Source organism: Hoplias malabaricus, chromosome 2 (genome assembly GCF_029633855.1).
Source record: "Hoplias malabaricus isolate fHopMal1 chromosome 2, fHopMal1.hap1, whole genome shotgun sequence".
In the NCBI taxonomy this organism is placed as follows: Eukaryota; Metazoa; Chordata; class Actinopteri; order Characiformes; family Erythrinidae; genus Hoplias; species Hoplias malabaricus.
In genome coordinates, this window is record NC_089801.1 from 26080470 (window position 1) to 26106780 (window position 26311).

A 26311-nucleotide genomic window follows, 5' to 3' on the forward strand; every position below is an offset into this window, starting at 1 on the left:
CATTTTATTTTTTAAGCATCTCTTGAACAGGAAATCAAGAAAGTTTACAACAGCACTCATTTAACTATACTGACCACACATAACAGAAAAAAATGAATATCAACTTATTCATGGCAATTTTATCACTGTTGTGACAGCCCCGGTGTCTTTTCACTCAGAAACACAGCCTGGACTCATCAGTGACAGGGAGCACAGTAGCGCTTGCTGCCTTTTCACCAGCTAATCAACACTTTGGTTTCGGAGCTTGGGAGGAAAGCCCTCTGGGAGTTGTTCTGAAAAGACTTAGTATCAACACCATATCTAGAGCGAAACACAAACAACGAACCACTGTAAAAGTAGTACAGAGGCAAAAGCAAGGTGACTCAGTTCGGAAAGCTGTAGAGAAAGCGAATAGACAATACTGATTAAAAAGAATTGGAGAGGATACATGCAGCTGTGATGACATGTTGATTTAAGAACCATCAATAAGTATTAGCAAGATTCCCAGAGTAACATGACGCTGAAATAAGAACAATCTCATCAGATACCAAGCAAAGTGACAAAGGTGAATCAGTAAATGGCATAATCAAAGGATTAGAGCAAAAATGATTTCTGAAGGAACTCTAATGGAAGCGACTGAACATGAATGGGATGTTGACATGACAACAGTGGTTGGCCAATTTGTTGCTATAGAGCAATGGTAGCTGTTAAACAGAGACAGCATTTCAGACAGTAATAGGACAATAATGGCTCATCTGTGTGACAAATATATCTACACTGAGACAAAGCGTATAGCAAACTCCATGATCTTGTCTCATCAATAGGGATAAAATATACTCTTAATGGGTCTTGAGCTCTCTGTTAACACTCTTGTCTAGTGTAGGGTTGCATAGGGTTGTCTGTAACCAGAGAGGAGCTGTAGCCCATATCACCTAAACCAGGATTAGAGCCACTTTGCTGGGAAATGACAGAGGAGTAGAGGGGTCAAGACCTGGTAAACCAAAACCTAAAATGTATTGATGGGCATGCAGTGACTGTGTTAGAAAAAGACTCCACAGGTAGCTGAATCATCAGTATCAGCGAAGCTTCGCTGCCTCAGTAGGGAATACAACAGCGAGTCTGTCTTATGGGTAATTGTTATTGAAATCAAGGTCAAATGTCTCACAAGCCCCTACATGATGGAAGTTCCCGAAAAACAAAGACAAAACAAGACCTGTATTATCTGAGCATGTCTTAGCTGAAATGTCTCTTTGAACTCTTTGAAGATCATCTGAATGATATTGGAGTATAAAAGTTGCAATATGTTCCTTTGAAGGCTGAACAACACAACAATAATCAGCTGAGAGGATTATTGAAAATGCTTAAGATCCTAGACACAATCTTTGTTACTCTTTTTGTTATAATAATAAGTAATATTATTATTTATCATTTATATCATTATTAAATCTATTATACACATAAAACTATACCAAACCCATAAGCACTTAATAACATGAAAATGTAAACTCTGCTCTTTTTACCATATTACTCAGACATAAAAGCACTCACTCATTAAGCCTGCAACCTAAATATATTGAATATTCTGATTAAATCAGTTCTAAATAAATGATAAAACATATTGACCTGTAAAAGCGTCTTAAGTATGGCTGCCAACCAATGGCGCAGCAATTAAAAGCAGTTACATTCACAATGATCCTTTTATTTTTTGATCCAAACACCTACAAGGCAAGACAAAAGCGTTTGTTGTGCACATGGACTTCTTAATGGACCATTACACACAGAAAAGATCTAGTGGACCAACATTTACAAGAACTGCTTTAAACATATCTGCATAAATGGTAGAGAGTGTAATGGGCTCATTGGCAACTTGAGATTCTTCTTGATGTGAAGCAGAATTTCACCCCACTGAAATCCATCAAAGGTTTTTAATAAGAATTCCATAAATTGTTCATAATATCTTCATTAAAAAAAGACAAGAACAAAGTCTTTCCGAGTGGTGTGATAAATAATAACAAAAAAGCCTCATAGAAAAGCTCCATGAAACTAAAGAAGCATACTGTGTCAGAATTACAGACACAGAGCCACGGAGTCACACAGTAGGTGATAGGAACCAAGAATCTCATGACGTATGAAGTATGCATAAGAACTGCCACACCGCAACAGGAAACAAACATTTATGAACTCAACATAAACAATGTTCAGTGAACAATAAGCGATTATAAATTCTACACTACTCTGTTTGTGCAGAATCATTTACTTAAACACAAACCTCACAGTAACTATACATGTTAAACAATCCCTTTTAAAAAGTCTGTAGTGGTGAAAAACACCAAGACAAAGGGATCAAAACTGTGTATGATTTTTAAAATATTAAATTTGTATATATAGTTTTTGCACTTTATTATTATTACTTTTTTTTCTGTTTGTTCATATTCACATTGTTTGTTGGCACACGTTACTTGTTCCTCCCTCATGAACAATTCAGTATAAATTTAGGAATAAAAATAAAGCTCTAATAGTCTCCTGATGAGTGTGGGGTGGTGGTGGGCAAAAATAATAATAATGTAAAAACAATACATAAATAAATAAATAAATAAAATAAAAAGAGAGTGACGTGGCTGTTTGACCACTCTAAATTAATATGTTTATATGCTAAATTATTTATGAGACATTATGAAAAATGTGTGGAATTCTCTCTTTAAAATAGAAGCTAAGCAAAAATATGCTAATTTAATAGCCCAGTGGGCTTTTAATGTGTTGGGCAACAGTATTGTAATCCAAGCCTCCCTGCTGTGTTACTATTGTCAGCTAGGATCTACTGTGTGCACTTCCCCATTTCCCCCAGCACTGAGCTAACTACTCCATTCATTCATCATACAAGGATATACTGTAGGAAAAAGCAAGGCAATCTCACCTTCCCCACTGGCCTTTTGTCTAACAGTACCGTATTGTACATGACTGGAGGTAAGGAAGGTTGGCAGGTTTATGCTAGCTGCTAGACTTTAGGGTACTCTGGTGCTTTATTTTGGTGATTTATACTTGTTTAACCAGAGAAGGATGGGTCCCCTTTGTGAGTTTGGGTTTCCCTCAAGGTTTCTTCCTCCAGCTTTGAGGGAGTATTTCCTTGTCACTGTCAACTTTGGCTTGCTCACATGGGGTCATTCATTTGTTTCTGCTTTTATTTTGGACTTATGAATGCTGCTTTTGGACACTATCCCATTGTAAAAAAGCGCTATACAAATTAATTTTACTTGACTTGGATTGGCAAAATGTGCTTATTGCTGATCAAAAACAATACATAGATCATTTGTTATTCCTGAGGAACAGTCTCACACACCCACACATGCACATTATTATAATTTGAGCAAACACCAAACAATAAAAACAACTTTTAAAAAAATCACCAGTGTCTAAAAATCCCTTCTCTTCACAAGAGATGGTGGCGGAAGAATTGAGGAAAGGTTGAGCTCCAATCCAGGTCTGATGTAAAGCATCAAGATAGATGTTCAGCATTTTTTTAAAAAGCAGAACAATCTCTCTCCCCAATTCCTAACAATTTACCGGTCCATTGAGTTATGCACTATTTCAGAACTCATGATTTACACCAGATTTATTGGGAGACTTTATCCCTCTTGCCTCTGCCTAGAAGGTCAGAGCCAGATTAACTGCTCCCTTTTCACAAGTAGCATCCACATTATAGTATCTCCTGAATCACTGAGACTTGGGTACCACAAGGATCTCATCTCCATCCCGAATGCTGTAGGAATGAAGGGCACGGCCTCCATACTTGAGCTCCTGAGGGGCTAGGGCGTAGCCTAGCTGCCGATCAATGTAGTAAACACGCATCTTGTTGGCTGCTAGCTGCACCACAGGTCTGAGCTGCTTCTTTAATTCAGCCACTGTCTGATCCAGCCGAAGCTCCAGCTGGTCGCTGTGGTCCCCAAAACGTAGCTCCACCTGGGCAGAGCTCAGTGGACGCAGGTCCACATCTGCCAGTGGTTCCAGACGCCCATATCGAGCAACCAGAGTGTGGAACCTGGGAGAAGTAAAAGGACAATGAAATCTGATCAAGATATATATATATACACACACACAAGGAATGGTTACTGGATTAAGAACACCCACCTTGTATCTACATTCACTGTCCATTTGATCAGCTTCACTGATCGTACAGGCTATATATAATGACTCAATGACTCAATGCCCAAACTCTTTAAGTGTTTGCACTATCATTGGAAGATAGCAAGCTCAATCCCTATTAATGTCATTGTTATCTGTGGCCAGGAATCCAAAAGAGTATCTCTCTCTCTCTCTCTCTCTCTCTCTCTCTCTGTGTGTGTGTGTGTGTGGAAGAGAGAAAGTTGTCCCTCCCTCTCCCCTATCATTAGCTGACTGAGTGCCAATAATAACCTAGTCTAAAACTCTGAATGTGTGGCCTCTGCTCTCACACATTTGAACGGACACTATGTGCCATCCAGTATGTGCTATTCATAGGGCTCAGTATCATGTCAAATGTGCAAGACCTCATGGTTTTCTTTTCCACCACGTCTGCAAATCTTAACACGAACTATGTATTACTAACAATAAACATTATATTATACTTTTATATTATATTTTTATGTTGTTTGTCTAAAGTGCATTTATTTATTTTTAAGTACGACATATACATTTCATTGTAATTTTAGGGGCAAAGTCTTAATTCAGTCTCCAATTGGCCCAACATGAATTCCACCTTTCAGCCTAGAAAAATCAGCCCGGTGAGGATTTTGTAATGCACACATAACGTTTATGTGTCTACAGGTCTGGATAGGATAAGAGATTTTATGTATTCTTTGCATGTGTTTGTGAAGCATGAGTCACATTGCTAAGGGAAAGCCTACCCCCTACCCCCTATTTAGTGAGTGATTGTGGGGAATAAGACTGAAATGAGAGAAATTATTTCATAAAGCCCCATGCTGTGGGTTGGGGGTTTGCTCCAGTACAGGGTGAGCCAATCAAATTAATTTGCCTTCCCCATCTTCTGAGAAAAGTGTCCCCACAAAGTGGAAGCCCAGCATGGGTAGGTGCCTGCGGCTCTGAGCCTTCGCCATGGGAATACTGCCCCGTCCATACAAGTGCCACTCTGTCTGACGGGGGGGAAAAAAAGCAAGTCTTGCTCAAAGGTCTTATTTAGTAAGGACTAAGCTCTCTTAAATGCAGGGAAATCGCATTGGCGTTGATAACACGGCTGCCCTGAATTCCTCCCACACACTGTTCTCTGATCAGCCCCAGAGATGAGACTGGACAATGACTAGTGGAAAGTACAACGGGTTCATACCAGGAGATATACAGTGAGTGTACAGTAAGCACTGTAATACGGTAACCAATTGAGCTTACAGACAGAGAAAGAGCCAGAAAGAGAAAGGATACAATGACTCGTCTCCTTTACTGAGTCAGAACGATGACACAAAGATCTGGTTGCTTTTTAGCTAGATCACTTCTCATGGGAGAATCAGCACCACCCGTACATGATCTAAATTTTTGCAAATATAAGGATATCCATATCTTAGTTATATTCAGAACTACAAATCCTGAACGTATCCATTGATTGGGGAACTCCTTGCTCAAAACTTGGTAACTAAGAGCAGATGCGTTTAAGCAAGCAAATCACCAACCTATGCCAGACAATGGTCTTCAGAGATGAGAGCTGTACACCCCCATCTTTAATCTTTATGCTTGCTAGGTTGCAGAAAACTGTATAACATTACTGTACAAAGAAAACCCAAAACATCTTCAAAATAACAACTTAATATGAGAAGTCAACGTAAAAAGATTTTTTTCCAAGTCATTTAGTGCTTTTCTATTGGTTCATAGATCAAGAAATTGTCACACAATGTGAAGGCCAGCTAATGTATTTAATGGATATCAAATGGATAAACATGGTTTTTCCTTGGACAGTGACAATATGTACATACTATGTGCTAACATTTGAAATGTCTCTCATTCACCTCATTAACTGCTTCATTCTTAGGTTGTGCAAGTGCTTCATTTTTAGCTTAGACATTTTAGACAGAACTAAAAAACATTTTTTTTCTGTATGAAGGGCTTCGTTGAAGGCTGTTGAAAGCTGCAGGATGAAGGTTTACAGGAATAACTCAAATACAGTAATACCAAAATGGACTAAGTTTTCTCTATTAATATTATTTAAGTATCGAGTCTGCACTACTTTTGTGCACCACAACATGTCCAGGTCCTTTAGTCAGTGGACATTGTAAAATTGATCTCGCAATCTACTTGTACCCAATTGTAATATAGTTTTTTAAAATCTATATATTTTCTTGAGGTACAACTAAATGTCTTTAATTGGGCACTCTAACTATTTATGTCCTCGTCTTTCATAATCTCATCCCTTAAGCCAGCACAAATCGTTCTCATCTTTTATTATTGTCCATAATTATCTTTCTTGCCACTGGCAAAAACAAGGGCACAGTTACACAGTGACAGATAGTCCTGTTTTTTCTCACTCTATGCTCCTGATTACTTTCTTCTCGCACTAACTCCTTCGTCTTTCATCTCTCTAGACCCTGTCACACATGAATGGTAACCCACAAATCTTCTGGAAAATTACCCAGAGGAGCTCTAAGTGTGAATGCAAATGTCCTGCCAGCCCCCTAGTACAAAGGCCAGGTAAAATACGAGTAGGTCCATGTGTCAGTAGAGTAATTCAGAGGGAATATATGACAAGCCTCTTGCATGCACTAGACTGGTGCCACCCCATGCCTAACCATGCAGATCATTACCTGTTTTGAGAATGCATCTGATATGGAATATCTCTGGCTGTATGCTACATGCATGAAAGGGCAACCCCAGAAACATTGTCCACAGTTCTTATGTGAAAATGGCTTCTGTCTGTACTCCTCTCAGAATTGGATTTACTATATTTGTCCTCAGCTGTGATTTTGGGGTCTCAAATGGTTGTGAAAATTTGGGGCGCTTCTTCAATCTTCTTCTTTTCTATCAAGTCCCTGTCCATTACTCCAAATAATCAATTATTTACTAGATATAAACAAGTTATATCATGAAGTGTCTCCCTCAAACTCCCTGGGCAATGTCTTTCTCTTTCTCACCAGGCTGCAGTAAAATGGGCATCTGGTGAAATATTAAATCACCTCAACCTTGCTTCTTTCACTCCTCCATTCCTTTTTTTCTAACTTGCTTCTCTTCTTATTTTTCTTCAGACAGTACCTACACTGAATTCTTTTTATGCTCTGCTGGAGAAAGCTATAGTCCAAAAGCCTGATCTGCGTTACGAAGGCAAGCAACCAAGCAGTACAGGGTTAGGATTACTCGTGTGCCCCACTCCCTATATCCCCTCACCTTCATGGAGATAACAGTACCATGGCTACTGTGCCCTCGCCTAAGCAACCATGGCAGAGCTTGGGGTTACAAAACCTTTAAAGTTCTCTCCGATTCCTTCAAAGTAAAATTTAGTACATGAAAGCTACTCCTACAGAGTTCAGTAAACATGGTCTCAAATGAAGGCTGAAGAACTTTAGTCAAGCTGTACATTTCATTCCCATGGTTTCCATCATTGGGTCCAAACTTTGATCCTGGAATATTTTCTGCTTTACACATTTTACAGTTGTCCTTACTTTCCTTACACAGGTTCCTAATAATGAGCTCATCAACAAACCCTTCCAGAGTTGAAATGAGCAACCACCTATAGCACTGCACCAACAAAACTAAAGTGGTTCAACATTATAATGGATAGCTTCCAATATGGAAGCCCTGGGGTTTGATTTCAATTCTGTACCAATTTTTCTTCCTTGGCTAATTCTATAAAAGTGTTGAGTGAGAAAATGGCATTTTTGCATTACAAGTATTTTAGGAAACTGGCCTAAAATGGGTTGTGGACCCATTTTTGAAATATATGTATGAGCAGTGAGATGTTTGACAAAAAGATAGATATAAGGACACAAGGATAGAAACATTTCAATGTATTTTTTAACATATCACCCAGTTATTCACATAGGTCACATAAACTGTTGCTGATAACCAAAGTGATCATTTTTGTACGTGTAGCTCACTGAACCAAGCAGAGAGTGTCTTTGTATTTTCCAGATTCTTCATTTGAAATCAAAATCAAAACAAAGAAAATATTTTTTTAATTTCAATCTATTAATTTGTTTTGTTATTATATTTGATTTTATTTCTTCACTTAAGAAAAAAATGTGTAAATAGTGATGGCTGTTTATGTAACTCTATTATTAATTATATATTAAACAATTAGCTACATGTGACTAAATAATAAAGAAAATGATGACACCAATACTACAAAGGTTAAAGGTCAACTACAACCATTTCCACATCACTCTCTCATGAGAAGGACACAAATCTGCTTCAGCCCAAAGCCCAGTGGGGAGGGCAAGCTGTCTGGGTCAGAAAAGGGGCAACCTTAACTCACCTCTAGTGTTTACCCTACACCAGTGCTACCCACTCAGCACCTGCCCTCCCACGCCCCCCTACTGAACTCAAACACTCTCTCTTGGGAAACATCCTAATGCGGAGGAATGGGGACGAGAGAGAGAGAGAGAGAGAGAGAGAGAGAGTGGGGGGGCAGTGGGAGTTGAATGGACACTGCGATGAATGGGCACTGCGTAAAATGTAAATAAAACCAATGCAATAATGTGCAATCCATTTAAACCTTACTTTTTATTTAAAATATTACAAAGACAATGTTTCAAATGTTGAAACTGAAAAGTTATATATATATTTTTTCAAATGTATGGCCATATTGAATTTTATGCTAGCAACCTATTTCAAATCCTTTGGCACAGGGGTATGTTTACCACTGTGTTGCATCTCCTCTACTTTTTTTCAGGATTAACAGTGCCTTCGCAGATATGCAAGTCACCCATGCCATGTGCACTAATGTATCTCCACACCACCACTGATGCTGGCTTTTAAGCTGTGCGCTTATAACAACCTGGATGGTCCTTCTCCTCTTTAGCATAGATGATGCGGAATCTTTCTGAACCCTTTAATGATATTATGTACCGTCAAAGATGAAACCCCTAGGTTCTCTGCTTTTACTCTGAGAAACGTGACTCTTGAATTGTTTCACTATTTGCCAATGCAGTCTTTCACAGAATGGTGAACCCCTTCTCATGTTTATTTCTGAAAGTCTCAGCTTGTCGGAGATACTCTTTCTAAACCAAGCCATATCACTGACCTGTTGCTAATTTACCTTATATATATTATAGAATTACACAACTTCACCAGGCTTTTGTATAGTTTTCCATTCAATTTAGGGATATACAGGGTTTAAAATAAATAATTTTAAGTTTACATTTAATTTTATACAGGTATAATATAAATAATGGATTTTTATTTAGGGTCAAATTTTCTTTTTGCTTTTATGTTGCTCAGTGCTCCAACTTTAACTGCATACCATATTTTATGATGCATCAGGTAATATGAATGATGAACATTGGAGTAATAGCACTGAACCACCTGGTACAATGGAGACTTTGCTTTGTTCTAAACACTGTGGGGGGAAATCCATACATATTTCAACATTAAAATCTCCTCTGCAGACAGACATTGCACTGTCTTCACTGCTTAACATAATTTTATCAATTCATAAATTGAGTTAAAGACATTTATCATCCCATCTTGCTGTAATAAAAACAATCCACCTGCCACCTCAGTCCACTTAAGAATAAAGAAAATACAAGAGAAGAAAGTAGTGGAGAGGGGGATATAAAGAAGAAGAAGGGGGGGAAAAAATCAAGCTACCACCTCGTATATCGGTTTCCTGGCTGGAGTATTTCAGCACAAAGGCGTCTTTGAGGAGCCAGAGACTAGCCACATTGTCTCCAAAAGGTTAGGCTTTTCTAGTCAGAAAAATGTCCTCCCTCATACTCTCCCATGTTAAAATGCAACACGGTGGGCTAAAGGACAGGGGTGATCCCTCTTCCTCCGGTCACCGGAAAATACCCTCACTCAACAAAGAGGCAGGGAGAAGGAAATAGAGAGAGTCATGACTAAGAGAGAGGGAGGAATCATCAGGGGACAAGTGGAAGACATCGCTCAGATAGCTTGAAGATCACGATGGACAGCATGAGTCAGGTGATAATGAAAAAACTAAATCAGCAGAATGTGCTGGACAGTGACCATAACCAATATTTAATTCAGATCAATTTCAAAATAAGACAAAAGAAAGGACACAGTCTGTGCTCTCTGTATGCGTGCTCACACTGTGTGTTACTGATCTCTAGACTGTTCTAAATGGATCAGTGCACACAGAGAGCCATGTTGAACAATAGCTTTTAAAGTTTTCCCATCTGAAGAGATCTGGACAACTGATAGTGACTGATCTGCCCACAGGGTGAAGGTGACATTTTTAATTTCACTTTTGGCTTGGATATTTGAAAAAAAAAATCTATGCCTTTGCATTTTATTGAGCTGTGCTATATGTCCAAAACATATTACCCTTAAAATTAATGATAAAAAAAAATTTGTACCAATGGTCATTGCTCAACATGAGCCCAAGGGGTATAAAGCTCATTCAGCATTTGAACTATGGAGTGGTGGAACTGTGTTATGGAGTGATGGAGCTCAATCCAGTACCGAGAAATGAGTTGGCATTTGTGGCCCAGAACTAAAAATCCAACAACACAATCTGACCTCATTAATCCCCTCGTGGCTCAATATTATCAAGTCCAAGTAATGTTTCAACACCTAGTGTTGCAGAGAAGGAATAATCACCTCTATTATTAATAACCATAAAAGGTGACAAATTATATACCCCTATTCTTACAGAACTTTAACACAGTTCCCTGGGGGTCTGAATGTATGAAGTATTAAACACCATTCTCCACCTGTCTAAACACCATTCTCCACCTGTCTAAACAGACATTTTCTGAATGGCTCACCACAGCCCTGAGCAAGCAGCAGCGACAAGTGAGGAACAGAATCTCTCATTTTTTGCATTTTCTCAGTTCTCTTATTTCTCTGCTCTCGTTGAGGCTGTTTTACTCTGTGTATGCTTGTCTTTGTGGTCCGACATGAAACTGTTTTCATAGATTGGAGATACTCAGATCAGTGGCTAATACAATTACAATTAATAATGTGCAATTATTTGTCATTGTACAATGTAAACGAAATGTGTCTTCTGCATTTAAGCCCTCTTTGGCAGTGAACACATTCACACACACACACACACACACACACACACACAAGTGCACTAGGGGCTGTGAAAAGTGATTTTTTAAAAATATATATATATAGTAGGCTTAGCTTTTTTCCATAGTGGATAAGCAGGTGTCAAAAAAAGCTACTTTGGTCGATCAAAGGTTCATCACATCCACAATTTATTTTTTAAAAAGTATTCATTTAGTTCCCTAAACAACATTTAATACTACAGAGAGCTAAAAGTAGTTCTTCTATGGCATCACTCCAGTGTCTGACTACTCATAGCTCTGTATCTACAACTAAGCTCAAACACTTTTTCTTAGAAATCACAACTAAATTTTATCTTGATATTCCCTACTATATTATTCATGGATGCATTCATTGTTATCAATCTAGAGAAAAAACGCTAGGCTTAGAAATAAGATTAGCATTAACTTCCAAGGCGATTTACATTCAACTTAAAGCTAAGTTGCATTTAACAGAATACATTTACAAAACATGGAGACTGTATCTTTAAAATAAAGTATTACCAAAACAAAAATATACTGTAATTGTGGACAGAAGCACTAATATCAGTGAAGTATTTTACAGTCATATGCTGCAATTCTATACCATTAAAATCACAGTAAGTGTCAGCAGTGATTTCTAAAAGAGACTGAGACCCAGTTCATGCCAACAACACGCATCCAAATGGTAAGAATTGTGAGCATTTAAGGGGCAAAGTAGTTTGTGTGTGCATGCTTTTAGTGATGTACCTTTGTGGTAACTCATCCTCTGGGCAGTCCAGGTGGAAACGGATGTAGAAGCGTTCTGCATCTTCTCTCTCCCCATCAGTCACCACACTCCCATTCAGAACAGTAACAGAAGGCAAACTGCAGACACAAAATCATAAAGATCTTTCCATTATACTCTTTCAGAAAAAAAAGATACTGTTATTGTTACTAAATGTACAAACATTGTTATTGTACCTTTAAAGTTAGAACCGTGGTTTTAAAGACCAGTTGTGTTGCCTAAAGGTATATTCCATCTCCAGGAGGAGCTAACTAGTTAATTATGCTAGTTATCTGTTACTAACAAATAAGGAAAATTAACCTATAAGACCATGCTTTTTTATCCATCTATCTGTTGAGAATGCATCAGTTAATATGAATACATTGTAATGATTTATGCAATATTGTATGTGTGTGCGAGAGTGTTTGTACTCACTGGGCCACCATAAGATAGCGTCTCTCCTGGTCAGTGTAGGGTTGAAGTAAGGGAATACCCATCACACGAACTTCTCGAAGTTTTGGGAAAAAGTTTAGCTTCTCAATGTCCTCCCAGCAGTTCAGGCCTTCAACCCATAAAGGACAAACGCAATTGTCATTTGTTGTCTTTTTTCCATATCATAAATACGGCAACAGTAATGGTTTATTATGTATATCATGCCACAAACAAAGAAGTGGATGAACAGGTACTGCAGTATACAGTATGACCTCAGCGTTTGGGTGTGCAATCTGTGTTTAGAACTTTATGACATTAAGGAAGAGATCTAGCACTTGTTTAATTAGAACCCTTGCTCATAGTTTAGAGGTCCCACTCTGATGTAGGAGACAATTCATATTTTATTGGATCTGCACATTTTATTGGACCTACAACTTTGATCAGATCCAGAGACAGACCAACAATCAATACATCTTCAGTGTGCAGCCAAGATTAAAGTGGAAATTTCAAAACCTATTTCAACCACTGTTGGTCTCGGCTCTGCATGTAGTAGTATTCTCCTCATTCCATCACACCCACTTCAACTTCAGAAGGAGTTGTTATTTATTTCATTAGTTGCATCAGGTGCTGTGAAATCAGAGGAATATTTAAAATGTGTGGAATTGAGGGCCACTACACTAATTAGTAAGAATATCTATATACAACGTTAGATGTAAAAGTATGTTCAGATCAATACAAAATTCAGTTCAGAGTATCACATTAGGAACATACTAAAATAAACCGATTTACTACAGAAACAACTTGCAATAAAAACAAGCCTTATTATACTGTTCATGTTTCTAGCTCATTTTTCTTCCACTGATTTTTATTTATATCACTTGTGTACTTGTGTACAGGGGTGAAATAATATTAAATCTATGATATTCATGTTTTTTACTCCACCTCCAAAAATAATTTTAAATACACTTGCTTGTGAAAGGTACGGTTCAAAATGTCTATGTGTTAGAACTGGTGTCCCTTCACTTCTGTTCCCCTTTGAATTGGTCTTGTTCTCTTGTCCATGTTCTCCATGTGTTTCTTTGTTTCCATCCCATTATCCTTGTGCTGTAAGTTACATCCCCGTCATGTGTCCTAATTATCCTAAGGTGTTTTGTGTTTCAGTATGGTATCTATTCCCGGTTCCATGTCTCTGTCTCCATGTTCTTAGCAAGATCTGTTTGTTTCTACTCTTTCAAATTCAGCTTTCTCAGTCCTAGTCTTTAGTTTCTAGTGTCTCTATGTTCCTGCTTTTCTCTGTCTAGGTCTCTTTCATGTCTTTCATTCTTCCCTTGTGTCTCTGTGTCTTTTGGTTAGCATGTCTGTCTATCTCTCTATCTTTCTATGCATTTCTCTCTGTCTGTTGTCCATAATTTCTCATAGTTTCTAGAACCTTCTAGTTATAATTGAATCTAGTTGCCTGATATGTTTATTCATTCATTCTTTATCTGTAAACGCTTATCCAGTTCAGGGTCACAGTGGGTCCAGAGCCTACCTGGAAACATTGGGCGCAAGGCGGGAACACACCCTGGAGGGGGCGCCAGTGCTTCACAGGGCAACACACAAATTCCCTCCCACACTCACACCTACGAGCACTTTTGAGTCACCAATCCACCTACCAATGTGTGTTTTTGAACTGTGGGAGGAAACCGGAGCACCCGGAGGAAACCCACACAGTCACGGGGAGAACACACCAACTCCTCACAGACAGTCACCTAGAGTGGGAATCAAACCCACAACCTCCAGGTTCCTGGAGCTGTGAGACTCACATGACATTATGACCAGTGGTTAACCCTGTGACACACATTGTTCATTTACTTTTGTCCAGTGCAGTCTGAAAATGCACATAACTAATCTACTTGAACTTATTGAACAATTTCAGTAGTATGTGGTAAAGTATTTGTCACAAGGTGATAATTCTACTTGGGAAAAAAAAAGCAACATTTAGACACCTTACTGGATGGGTTGCCAGGTCAGGTGTTGAGCTTATTTGTCCGGTGTCTGGTTGGTACCGGACGTTAAAATGTCTCGCACTAAATGCTTTCCATTTACTGAAGCAGATAAAGTGTCATTCTGAATCTTTCTCTCTGGCTCTTTCTCACTGTCTCTTTCTCTCTGGCATGCATGTGCAGTAGATTTCGGTGACAAAATATTCAGTGGGCAGGTACATTCTGCAAATGTGTCTCAAACCACAAATTAATGCATTATTTCATTTGTAACTGAGTCGCTGTGTGTCAGAAGCCTACTCAGAATCACAGGGCACTAAGGAACTCACACTGGGCAGGGCTCCAGGTCATCTCAGGGATTCATACACTCACCCAGTCACTCACACACACACACCTCTGGACAAATTTGTATTGACAATCAACCTTACAACATCTGTTTGAGAAACAGTCTGTGTGTTATGGGCAGCCAGAAGCGGAAGCAGGCATGGGACTGAAAGTTTGCCACATTAATCCACTGGTCCTTCAGGAAAATGGGGTCAGGGGATGTGTGTGTACTCACTTCCCATAATCAATAGTGTGTTTGTCCTCTGCCATGGATAGGTTAAACAGCAATTCATTGTATTGCTGTCAAATAAAGTAAAAATAGATGTCTGATTCAGTATGAATTCATTAGCATGATTACTAAACGAATATATCATACTATTATTTTCTCAGGGATCAGTACTTTAATACAGTTTAAAATCTGCAAACAGGAATTTTAAGTCTCTAAAGGTTGAAACGTATTCTGGCGTATGGGGCACAAAAATGTGACTGAGATATTTCTAGTTTTGTATGGGTTTGGCAAACCTGAGTTGTGCAGGTTGATGCTGTGCAAGTTGGGGAAGAGGCGCTGCAGTGAGTCTTTTGGCTCATGGATGGACACCAGGGAGTTGTTTGCCAAGATGAGCGAGGCCAGGCCAGGGTACATGAGGCCCAGCTTGCGAACCTCACCCCACTGCTGCAGCTGATTATCGGTGATGTGCAGCAGGCGCAGAGACTGGCATGCCACCGGAGACAAGCTCACACACTCGTACTCATTCAGACACAGGAAAAGCTCCTCCAGCCTGCAGCAGAGATAAACGTGTGGTGAAAATTAACAGACAAAGACACATACTGTTGGGCTCACACTCTTGCACATGCACAAATACATAAGTCTGAAGAAGAGAGACATACACTATTTGGGTCAGGATACAAGGCCTCTTATACATAGACAAAAAATGTTAAACCCACATGCAGGACAAGTAGTAAAAATATACACATATATTCACACACACGTACACATATGAAGAAATTAATATTGGCATGCAGATGGGGTAATGGGATCTTAAACCTTATTTTATTATAGTGGCTTTGTTGTATATCAGATTTACTTCACTTAATCATTATTTTTATGTAATTCGTTACATACATTTTAGGCACCTCCCATCTCAATTCAGCCACTTTAATAGGAACTCATTACTAGAAAGCTTTGACAATAGAATGGAGCATTGTGAAGAAGCCATTCATGAACTTAACATCACCATGAAAACCTCACCATAACAATCTCAAGCATAAGATAGAATTTAGAATGAATCTGAATTCCATAACATCCCAGTGGATGGAAAAAATAAAAAAATGTAATTCTCACAGCCATGTGTAAAACCACAAACCAAAACGTAAAGGCTTTTATGCATCAAACAACAGACAATCTCCTTATATTTAGTTTTAATGGCATAAGAAATACTTTATGAGCAGGTGTCTAAACTTCTAGAACATACAGGGTAGTTACTTATATAATGAATTTCATTTGCATTTGATTTAAATTCTCTGTTGAAACGTTCAAATCATGAATGACACAACACTAAAATGTAGAGTTGTCTTTTTATCTAATTCAAATAATAAAACATTTGCTGTTCTACTTATTAACACGATACACAAGTGCAATATCCATCGAAAACATTTCAACTGGTGCATTCTAAAGAATATCCTCAGATTTCTTTTCAGTTCTGGTGACAGGAACCAGAGATTGTGATGTCTATGATGCAAATATTCTGAATTATATCCCTCCACCTGGGACAGATTTTATATAGGATTTGAGGAAAGGCTAAAGTTTCAGAACTATCCTAAAATTAGTAAATTAAAATTGTTCACTAAAATATGAAGAAAACTTGCATATTTAATTTTTCCCTAGGAAAATGTGTCATTTGAACAGGCCTTAAATTTGTTAATTTGGGATCCTTACTCAGGGATCTCCTGCGTGAGTGTGTGCACCATGTCCCAGGAGACGTGTGTGTTATTGAGAACAAGGCGACGAAGTCCCGAGAAGGCTTCAGCAGCCCCAGGCTCCAGACTGGGGCCATTCAGGGGATTCATACTAAGATTCAGAAAGTCCAGGTGAGGGATGTTAGACAGGATCTTGCTGATCTGCACAGAAACACAAAAAACACAATTTAGTCATGGTTGGAAAGATAACATCAAAAGGATGACTGTAAGATTCTGAAGGATATCACAGTGATTAAAGCACTCATGGACCCCCATCAAACATCTGCCTGCTGTGGCTTTTCAGATAAAGACTTAAGGCAGATAACATAAGAGAAACAGAAAATAGAACATTCACCTGCACTAAATATTAGGGGTGGGTGATATGGTCCTAAAATAACATCACGATATTTTGGCAATAACGATATTCTTGGCGATATAAAACAACACTGAAAAATACTTTTATTACTTTCAAGAACAGACTATTGCAACAAATCTGCTATATTAATATTAATTATATTAAATAATATAAAAGGCTTCTTTCATTTCTAACATAATACCATGGCTTCTTGTACACCTGATATTTTGTCACTCCCCTTTTTTTGGAGCAAATTCCTCCACCTCAGAGACGTTTTCCTGTGCCTAAATTATATATGCCATATTATGTGTAACTGCATGATGTCATTACGTAAACAATAAGAATATCACTATCATTACGATACAGATTTTTTTTTTTTTAAGAACAATACAATATGGCACAGCCCTATTATATATATGTTTGAAATGCCAGTCAAATCCATTACCAATGTATTTGTATAACCCAATAATAAACAATACTGGAATGCTATGGAAAATGCAAATGAAAATAAAACCATTTCTTTGACCTGTATTTCATTAAAGAGATTGTGATCACAATTTGTATATACATACATTGCTGGCATTGAGGCAAAACAGTCCAAAAAAAATTGGGACAATGCAATTTAGATCTAGTTATGAAGTAAAACAAATACAAGGCCTTCACAAGGCACTGCGTTAAAAACAGCCATTATTCTATAGTGCAAATTACTGCATGCACTCAGAAACACTTCCCAAAACCACTGTCTATGAACACAATTTATCGCTGCACCCACAAAAGCAAGTTAGAACTTTATCATACAAAGCAGAAACTGTAAACAGGATCCAGAAATGCCATTGTTTTCGCTGGGCCCAAGCTCATGTAAGATGCACTTTGGTGAAGTAGAGACATGTCCAGTGGCGAAACAAATCAAAATGTAAAATTCTTTTATTTTGGAAATTATGGATACTGTATCCTCCAGTATAAAGAGGAGATGGATCACCCAGCTTCTTATTGGAAGCATTGGAAGTAGCAGACCATGTAAAATTACAGAGCAGTGTGCCGAAGTGTGCTGAAATGCAAAGTGCGTAAAAGTCATAACATTTGTCATAAAGGCTCCTGTAGGTGTAATGTGTAGGTGTCCCAGTACTTTTGTGCATAATTTTTTTTTTCACTTTTGTATCATAATAACAGCGAACAAAGGATACATAATACAGCCATATTATACAACAAAGCTGAACCAGAATTTCACAAAGTAAGATTCCATGGGGGTTGCAACATTTTTGCCATTATTTTGCTGAAAAAAGAATGGCAATGTAAAATGTCATACACTGCAACATGTATTAGTCCATGGCATTTCAGTAAACACTACAATAAATGAGCATACACACATATACACAGTCAACTTGAGCTGGTAAGATCTCCCAGAGTGTTTTTGACATAAGACAAAAATAGTGAGAATACATAGGGACACAAGCAAGCTGAGGGCTAATGTTAACAGCAGCTATCCTTCACCCTGACAAGCTTTTCAGCGCTCTGTAAAAAAAAAAAAAAAAAAAAAAGGAGCTATGGATCATTTTCAGCAGTGTGGTGCATTTACTGTTTAAACTAAAGTTTAAGATTAAAACCCACCCAAAAATGTGCTTGCTGTTAACATTAATTACATTTACAAATTAATAGATTTTTCAGTAATTGCCTAAAGTGTAACTACAAAATAAAAAACTGCTACTTTGTCTATTAAACAGTTTAAAAAGCTATCTCTAAATGCCTTGAAAATTCCAGATCCGTCATAAAATGCTTCACAACGTATGTAGACAAATAAATGCTCATAATATATCAAAGTTGAACATGGTCATATGTGATCATAAAATGAATGTGCATAACTGTTTTAATATTCATCTTTGGCACATTTCTAAGACCAAACTCACAGTTCTATGTAGAACCATTGCCTTTATTAAAGAACCATTAAAGAACCCTCTCTTTTAAGTGTGTAGTGTAATGTGTAATGACTTCAGTTAGCAAATCAGACCAAGACCTCTTACCAATGCAAACTCCTGTGTACAATAAAACTGTAGGACACACACTGCACTCACCTCTCCCCAGTCTGTGAACTGGTTGTGAGACAGGTCCAGCTCAACTACATGAGCGCAGAATGTGGCCAACTCCTCTTCATCTCCAGCATGACTGATTCCACAGCCATCGAGTACCAGCACACTAGGCAGGTTCAGGCGATCTAAAACAGAGGAATAGAGTAAAAATAGAATAAGAATAGGGCTACACACTTTACTGTGAGGTCACTATCACAAAATAATAAGCATGAGCTAGATGAGTGCAGAATTTCCTTCACCATTAAATCCAATGAAATAATCACATGTTCTAATAATACATGTAAATTGTTCATAGAAGACTAGAGAACTGCAGACAAGCTTCTCATTGATACCTCTGATACCTTTGATATCAAAGGAATCACTGGGCAAGTATGTGTCTGCAAACCTTTAATCATGCACTGTAATATAAGAAATAAATTTAAAAATAAACAGTCTTCTCCACATTGAGACAATTTTGCTAAATAATATAAATATTATATAGCACAACTAAAGACAGTAGTGGAGGTTGTAACCATCTGGACAACAGAAGAGGCTACATTCAAATAGCTGCTATTACAATTTTAACTACAAGCTAGTCAATAAGAAATTAAAACAGATTGTTTTTTAATTTGTTAGTTCGTGTTCACTATGCCATATTATTAAAAAAAACAAGATTTTCTTGTTAGAAATGTACTGACTTTGGTCCACTAATGTCTTCTGTGTTTTGATTATATTACCCTGCATCAGTGGGGGAAAAAAATAATTACATTTTTCTTTACCTTCTCCCAAAATGACTTCTTGTCATTGAACAAAAATATTTAGCTAAGAACCCCACAAACTGAAGTTTTATGATACAATAAAATTCACTCGCTTTAAAGCTGAACACTGTGTGGCGCAGGGTTGTGACCTTATATTTTGCATAACGCTATTTGATATTTCCACACAATGGCCATCTTGGTAATGGCAGTGGGCAGTTATTCTACTCATGTAAGACCAAGCTCCTGTCGCTTGAATGTGGAGAGACCTATAAAGAGAGACCTCCCATTCATTTCTTAATCAGTGACAAATCTCCTCCCTTATCATGTGTCCAATTAAGTATGAGCACTCTGATTGACATAGCCATGAATGTAAAACCTCTCACAGGCCTCTCTCACCTTTAACAGGTGAACCTTGAGGACTGGTGCGGATCACAACGCCAGCACCAGGCCCTCTGCAGTATGGAAAGTTGTCTGGGCTGTATTTCTCACTGATGACCTGTACTAGAGCACGTCCACTTTCATCGTCTGACTCCATCTGTCCACTGCTCTCTCACGCTGCAAACTGAACAAACAACAAAACAGCAATAACTACCTTTGGTGCTTACAATAGTTTCCAAGTAGTTTAACTGATAATGGGATAGAGAATGCACTTTAGGAAACCAACTTTTAATAAAAAGGGGGTCCTTTATTGGAAGAGTACAAAGGTCAAGAGTGTGCTGATCCCAGAAGGCAGTGTAAAGACAGGTGTGAAATAAAAGGCCTATGTCTGACAACATGGTTATTGTGGAGAATACTTTTACTGATCTTGATTACTATATTATCTGAAAATGACAGATAATTACTCGTTTATTACTCGTGGAGTTGAAAGGAACTAACTGAACTTATTTACCTCACTGCTGAATGTTCTGCTGTTGTCCAGCTCTGGACATCCACCCGATGGCTACACACTGCAGTGCTGTGTTTGAGCCCCAGTCATACAAACGGACGTGAAGCTCAGGCATCCATGCAGGGATGAAGCCTAAAATCTGGTTAGAAGGTCTTCTGGGGCTGGGGCTAAGGCTGGGTTTCCCCACACAAGCCCTCTAACTCCCAAACAATAACAAAGCAGAAAATGGAGAAGGTAAAAGAGGAAAGAGTGAGATAAAGAAAAGTAGAGAGGCTGAGGACGTGACATGAAACACTAACAGTGACAGAATGGGCATTCTTCTTGCACTATTGTGACATCTGCACAATGGGGTAACATTAGAGTCAGAAAGAAATGGACTGGACTTGAAATCAGATCCTACAACACTTTTGCCAACTACCATATGCTGCTGGAGATGCAATATCAACAACTTAGAGACCTACACTGAGAATGGGGATGATCTGAATTTACTCAATTTACTTAATTTTTGCATCAAATATTTGCATCATTTTCGATAGAATTATTTTATATCAAAGCAGATATTGTCCAAATTAAGCAAACCGATGTGGATATATTTTGATGTATGTTATTCCTGTTAAATTGGTATAATTTTTATTACAGATTCATGTCAGTTATACTGCAGTTTTCTTGTTGAAATGTATGTAAATATTTATTTAAATACTGAAAACATTTATCTGATTCAAATTTGTAAATAGAAGCTTATTTTATTGGATGCAGTGCTCTTTCAACATTCATAAGCATTTTTCTTGATAAAAAGACAAAAAAAAACAAGATTAAAAAAAGAAAAAATACAGGCTGTTTTTTGTGAGAAAAAAAATCTCCATTTTAAAACTATTGTAATATTTTTAGTTTTGCCTTCTAAGCCAGATACGAACTTTCGGTCTGTTTTTTTTTACATTAAAGGGAAATTCCACTGATTTTTCAGATTTGCTTGATAATTAAATCATTGTGAGAAGATTTAAATCACACGATATTTGACGTGGTCTCAAATGAGATGCATCACTTTAGAGAAACTTGCTGAGTAACTCTTACAGTAGTGGTGATAGGAAACAGACGCCTGAAGCTAACAAAAATGTACAAAAATGGTTATGAATACACTACACTATAAGCTTTAGCTTAAAACATATTTTTAACTTACAATCTTGCAAAAATGTACATGCACAGTGCTGTAAAGCAAAATAGTGTTTAATGAAAACTAAATTTATCACATTACTATTGTACTTTTATCAATATTACTATTAAAAACTCAATAAACACCTGTCACAGACATCACAACCCTGGACTCCCATCAGCATCACTGTAAAGCAATCAGTAAGTTTTTCTACAATGCTCCACTCTATCTCAGAAAATCACCTCAAATACTGAATTATGAAAAAACATTAATGGATTTCCACAGAAAAAAATCAACAACTCTCAATTTAGAGCTCCAATACAGACTTTATGCATTTTTTAAAAAACCTGTTAACTGATCTGTTCAGTCAGGTGTGTTAGAGCATGAAAATCATCAAATTGTCATGGGCATTGACCCTCAATAACCTGAGTTTGTCATCAAAGGGGCTTTGTGATTTTACACATTCTTATGAGGCTGGGAATGTCCATCACTTGGTTAAACATTCACCACCTGCTTTTCAAAGAGCCCTTGACATGCTATGATAATATTTGAAATGAAGAGCTTTGTTGTCACACACTAATGAAATAATAAATGAATGAATCAATCTCTTCATTTCAAATATCTCAGTATGTCAAGACCTCTTTGAGTTACAATGTAGACAATTTTAGATACATATCTGACATTCACACTAAGATGCAACTGACAGTCAGTAATAAATACGCCTACTTAATGCTCACAAATTTGCACTACATGTTGTAACCCATGTTATAATGAACAGGCATTTATCTTTGCACTTGTTTAATCTCCATGAAAAAGCACTGCCAATAGAACGGCCACACAACCTTGCAAAGTCAACATCAAAGTTTGATTACAGAGATATAAGGACCTTCAGTATTGGACTGTGGACCTGTATAACTGTGTTTACCTGAATGAGGGAGCACAAACCAATATATTTAGGATGAGCTGAAGAACTCGGACCTGATGCATCAAGCTCTTATATGTTACTTGTAGGAGGACATTAGGGATATCCTAATTATTTGTTCAATGTTTTAAATGAATAGTTGGATTTCAGTTTCAGTTTATATACAGTTAATTAGCATACTATATTATTTTCTTGACAGGCACACATGCAGGTCCTGTAGTGTGTTAGATTGTTTTATATATTGAGTTATTAATCTGTAACATGTGCATAGACTCTTGTCAAGGATACTCTGCTTATGTATAAATTGTCTTTTATATTTATTATCAATCAATCTACATCAGCAGTATACAAATGAAACCAGCATCTCATTACGTCTGTATATTTGTGTTGAAAACGTGTTTGTATTTTACTGCAGTTGGCAGTATAGGTACATTTCAAACTACTAACTTTAGACTTTGAACGCGTGACGCAAGATTTCTAATTCAGCGTCGGTTTACATCGTTTTGAAGCGTCTAGTCTTAATAATTCTTGTCCTGTAATTCGATTTTCTTACAGCAAAACGTGAGATGTAAGCACTAGCACGTCACTTGAAATAGCATCCAGGTTCAGGGGAACTGAGCGTCTTGGCAACAGCTGTGGAATGTTGTTGAATTTCAAATGCACTGCTGTCATGACAACGTTTATAAGGGCTGTTCAATTCCGGATATTTTGGAGTCGACTCTCTTTCCGATTCCCAGTGACGGAAACGAAAAGAGTCGACTCAAAGAATCAATGCCTCACAAAAATCTCGATAAAAATAAAAATGTCATCTGGAGAAGGGGTAAAGAGTATTGCATTAAGCAGAGAAATTCTTGGAATTAAATATAGCCCAATAAGCTTGGCTAACCAACGCTTGTAATTTCCTCTACCAATAAAGTTAACATTACATCATGCGTGCAAATATTTATACACTGTGTATGCTCTCTAGTTTGACATTAAACAATAAAACGATAAACCTAATGATGGGTATTGGGTTTTCAATCATTTTCCCAGGTGAAATGTCTAGATTGTGGCAGCACAACATCTCAGCGAGAGTGGGCAAACTTGAACGTCAAACTTCGGAGTCGACTCTGGATTCAAATAATTGTAATCTGTGAATCGATTCTTTCTGGGACTGATTTTCAGCCCTGGAGTTTGTTTCAAATCAGCAACGTTTAACGAGAACCTGCAACAAAGTCTATAATAATATTAATTCTAATTTAATCAACATAAATATATCGACGCGGTTCGAGTTCGTGAACAGCAGACCAAGAGGGTCGTTGTCATTTTGCCCTCTAGTTACCTAAGACTTCGAAGTACAACCGAGCGAACTTAAAATAAAACAACACTTATACAACATAAAAGGCACGACTTTAGTGTTTAAAGTAGTCATGAACGGTAAATTACATACAATTTGGTTAAAAGCTATCACATTTTAGTATGTTTATTTCGTAACACGCGACGGCGAGGCGAGCCAATAAGCGCTCGAGATTTTGTTTATTTTTTACCATGACAGGAAACAAGCGTAAGACACCGCAGCAACACAAAAGAATTATTAAAATCGCATTAAAAAAACACACAATGGACTATGCTTAGACTCCGCAAAGCTGTGTTTAATTTACCTGTTTCACTGATATGCAAATATTCCTATGTTGACTTTTTATGGAAAAAAATGCATTCGCCTAAAACTCAACGTCAAGTGGAAACAAGCTGATTTATTTTTCACATTGCACTTACCACCACCGAACCGCGGCCACTAAGTGAAATACGTAGTAAAAGTGTAAACGGATGAGCTATATTGCTGTGTGTTCTTGGCGAGCGCTGTGCAGGTCGCTCGGGTTGTTTTTGTTGCTGTTCGGAGTACAGTAGCCAATCAGAGCGCCCCTTTACTCTGGAAGTGACGTGGTGAAAAAAACAACTCCACATCAAAACGAGGGGGTTTTTAAAAATGGTGCGGTGGGTTTTAAATATGGCTGTGATGAACTTCACATTGCCCTCCACACAAAATCCTCTGAGGGCTATTCTAACTTCTTTGTGTGTGATGTCTTCTCGCACACCAGTCGAGATGGAGTCTCGCCGCTCTTTAATAAATCCTGCTTAAATAAACCATTAACACAGGATTAGTTCCGAATGTTTTATTTTTTTATGGTTAAATCATGAAAAACATTGATGGACCGATGGGTTTATAATTTTAATTGTTTGAGAGTTTTTCTTTAAACCGTAATGCTTTTACTACACCAAAAAGGTTATGCACACAAACCATTTTAGACAGACACATTAATTAATGAGCCAGGTTAATTCCAAAATTACTTGAAATAAAATATTTTTACACTGACTTCAGTTGTCTGGGCACAGGCAGATGGATGAAAATTCAAGATGGAGGAGATGCTAATCAGTGCAGTGTATTCTTTCTTGGTTCTATATTATACCACACTAGCATAATATAAAAATTCAGTTCAGTTCAGCCTGGCACGGTGTGTCTTTGTATTCTGGTTTGTCAGGTCAGTGTTACACAAAAAGCTAGCCTCAAGTCTTAACGTCAAATGTCTTGTTTTCTGCTGGATTTGGAACATGTGAGTTTTTAACCAAACAGTCTAGTGTATTATGGGTATCCACCAGGCTACATTCATTGTACATTATGGCTTGAAATAAGGTATTCATTAAACTACATGGGGTGGCACTGTGGCGTAGCAGGTAGTGTCGCATTCACACAGCTCTAGGGGCCTGGAGGTTGTGGGTTTGATTCCCGCTCCAGGTGACTGTCTGTGAGGAGTTGATGTGTTCTCCCCGTGTCTGCGTGGGTTTCCTCTGGGTGCTCTGGTTCCCTCCCACAGTCCAAAACAGTGTGTGTCTGTGTTGCCCTGTGAAGGACTGGTGCCCACTCCAGGGTGTATTCCTGCCCTGGGAATATAATGACTACTCATTCAGTCTTAGAAACTATATCGTTTCAAATTTATTTTAAAAGTTTTCTTCGTTTTCATTCATTTTCTGAAACCACTTATCAGGTTCAGGGTTGCAGGGGGTCCAGAGCCTAGCTGCAATCAATGGGTGCAAAGCAAGAACACACCCTAGAGGGAGCGCCAGTCCTTCACAGAGTGAAACATTCACTCACACCCATGGACACTTTTGAGAATCCAATCCACCTACTAACATGTGTTTTTGGACCATGGGAGGAAACCCACACGGACATGAGGAGAACACACCTCCTCACAGACAGTCACACGGAGCGGGACTTGAACCCACAACCTCCAGGTCCCTGGAGCTGTGTGACTGTAACTCTACCTGTTGTGCCACCTAAAAAAAATTCTTGAGTATGTGATTTCAGCCAAATATTAGATTCAAAAACAAAATTATAGCAAATTTGCTTAAGCTTCCTTGTTTTCTTTTAGAATGTATTCATGCACTTAACATATCCAACACTGTCTGAACTGAGTTACTGCTGCAGTTTAGTGACTTTAATGCGAACCTGTCGCCCTGATCCTTTTTCACCCACCTTCACCTGAGCACTAACGGATTTTGGAAAAAATCACCTCAAACTGT

At 37.9% G+C, this 26311-nt stretch overlaps 1 protein-coding gene across 2 annotated transcripts; it reads right to left on the reverse strand.

Moving 5' to 3' along the window:
• On the reverse strand, positions 1-24636 carry tbcelb (tubulin folding cofactor E-like b). 2 transcript variants are annotated; one of them, XM_066660021.1, is made up of 9 exons: positions 24509-24636; positions 20685-20877; positions 20192-20357; positions 19044-19183; positions 16600-16781; positions 15186-15442; positions 12361-12487; positions 11910-12026; positions 1-4015 (listed from the first exon to the last, which is right to left on the reverse strand). In XM_066660021.1, exons 3-9 carry the CDS (start codon positions 20328-20330, stop codon positions 3691-3693), a joined length of 1287 nt encoding a protein of 428 aa, XP_066516118.1. In that variant the 5' UTR covers positions 20331-20357; positions 20685-20877; positions 24509-24636; the 3' UTR covers positions 1-3690. The 2 variants fall into 2 exon arrangements, with proteins under 2 accessions (XP_066516118.1, XP_066516119.1); XM_066660022.1 differs by lacking the exon at positions 24509-24636 and adding an exon at positions 24394-24504.
• Positions 24637-26311: the final 1675 nt, after the last annotated feature.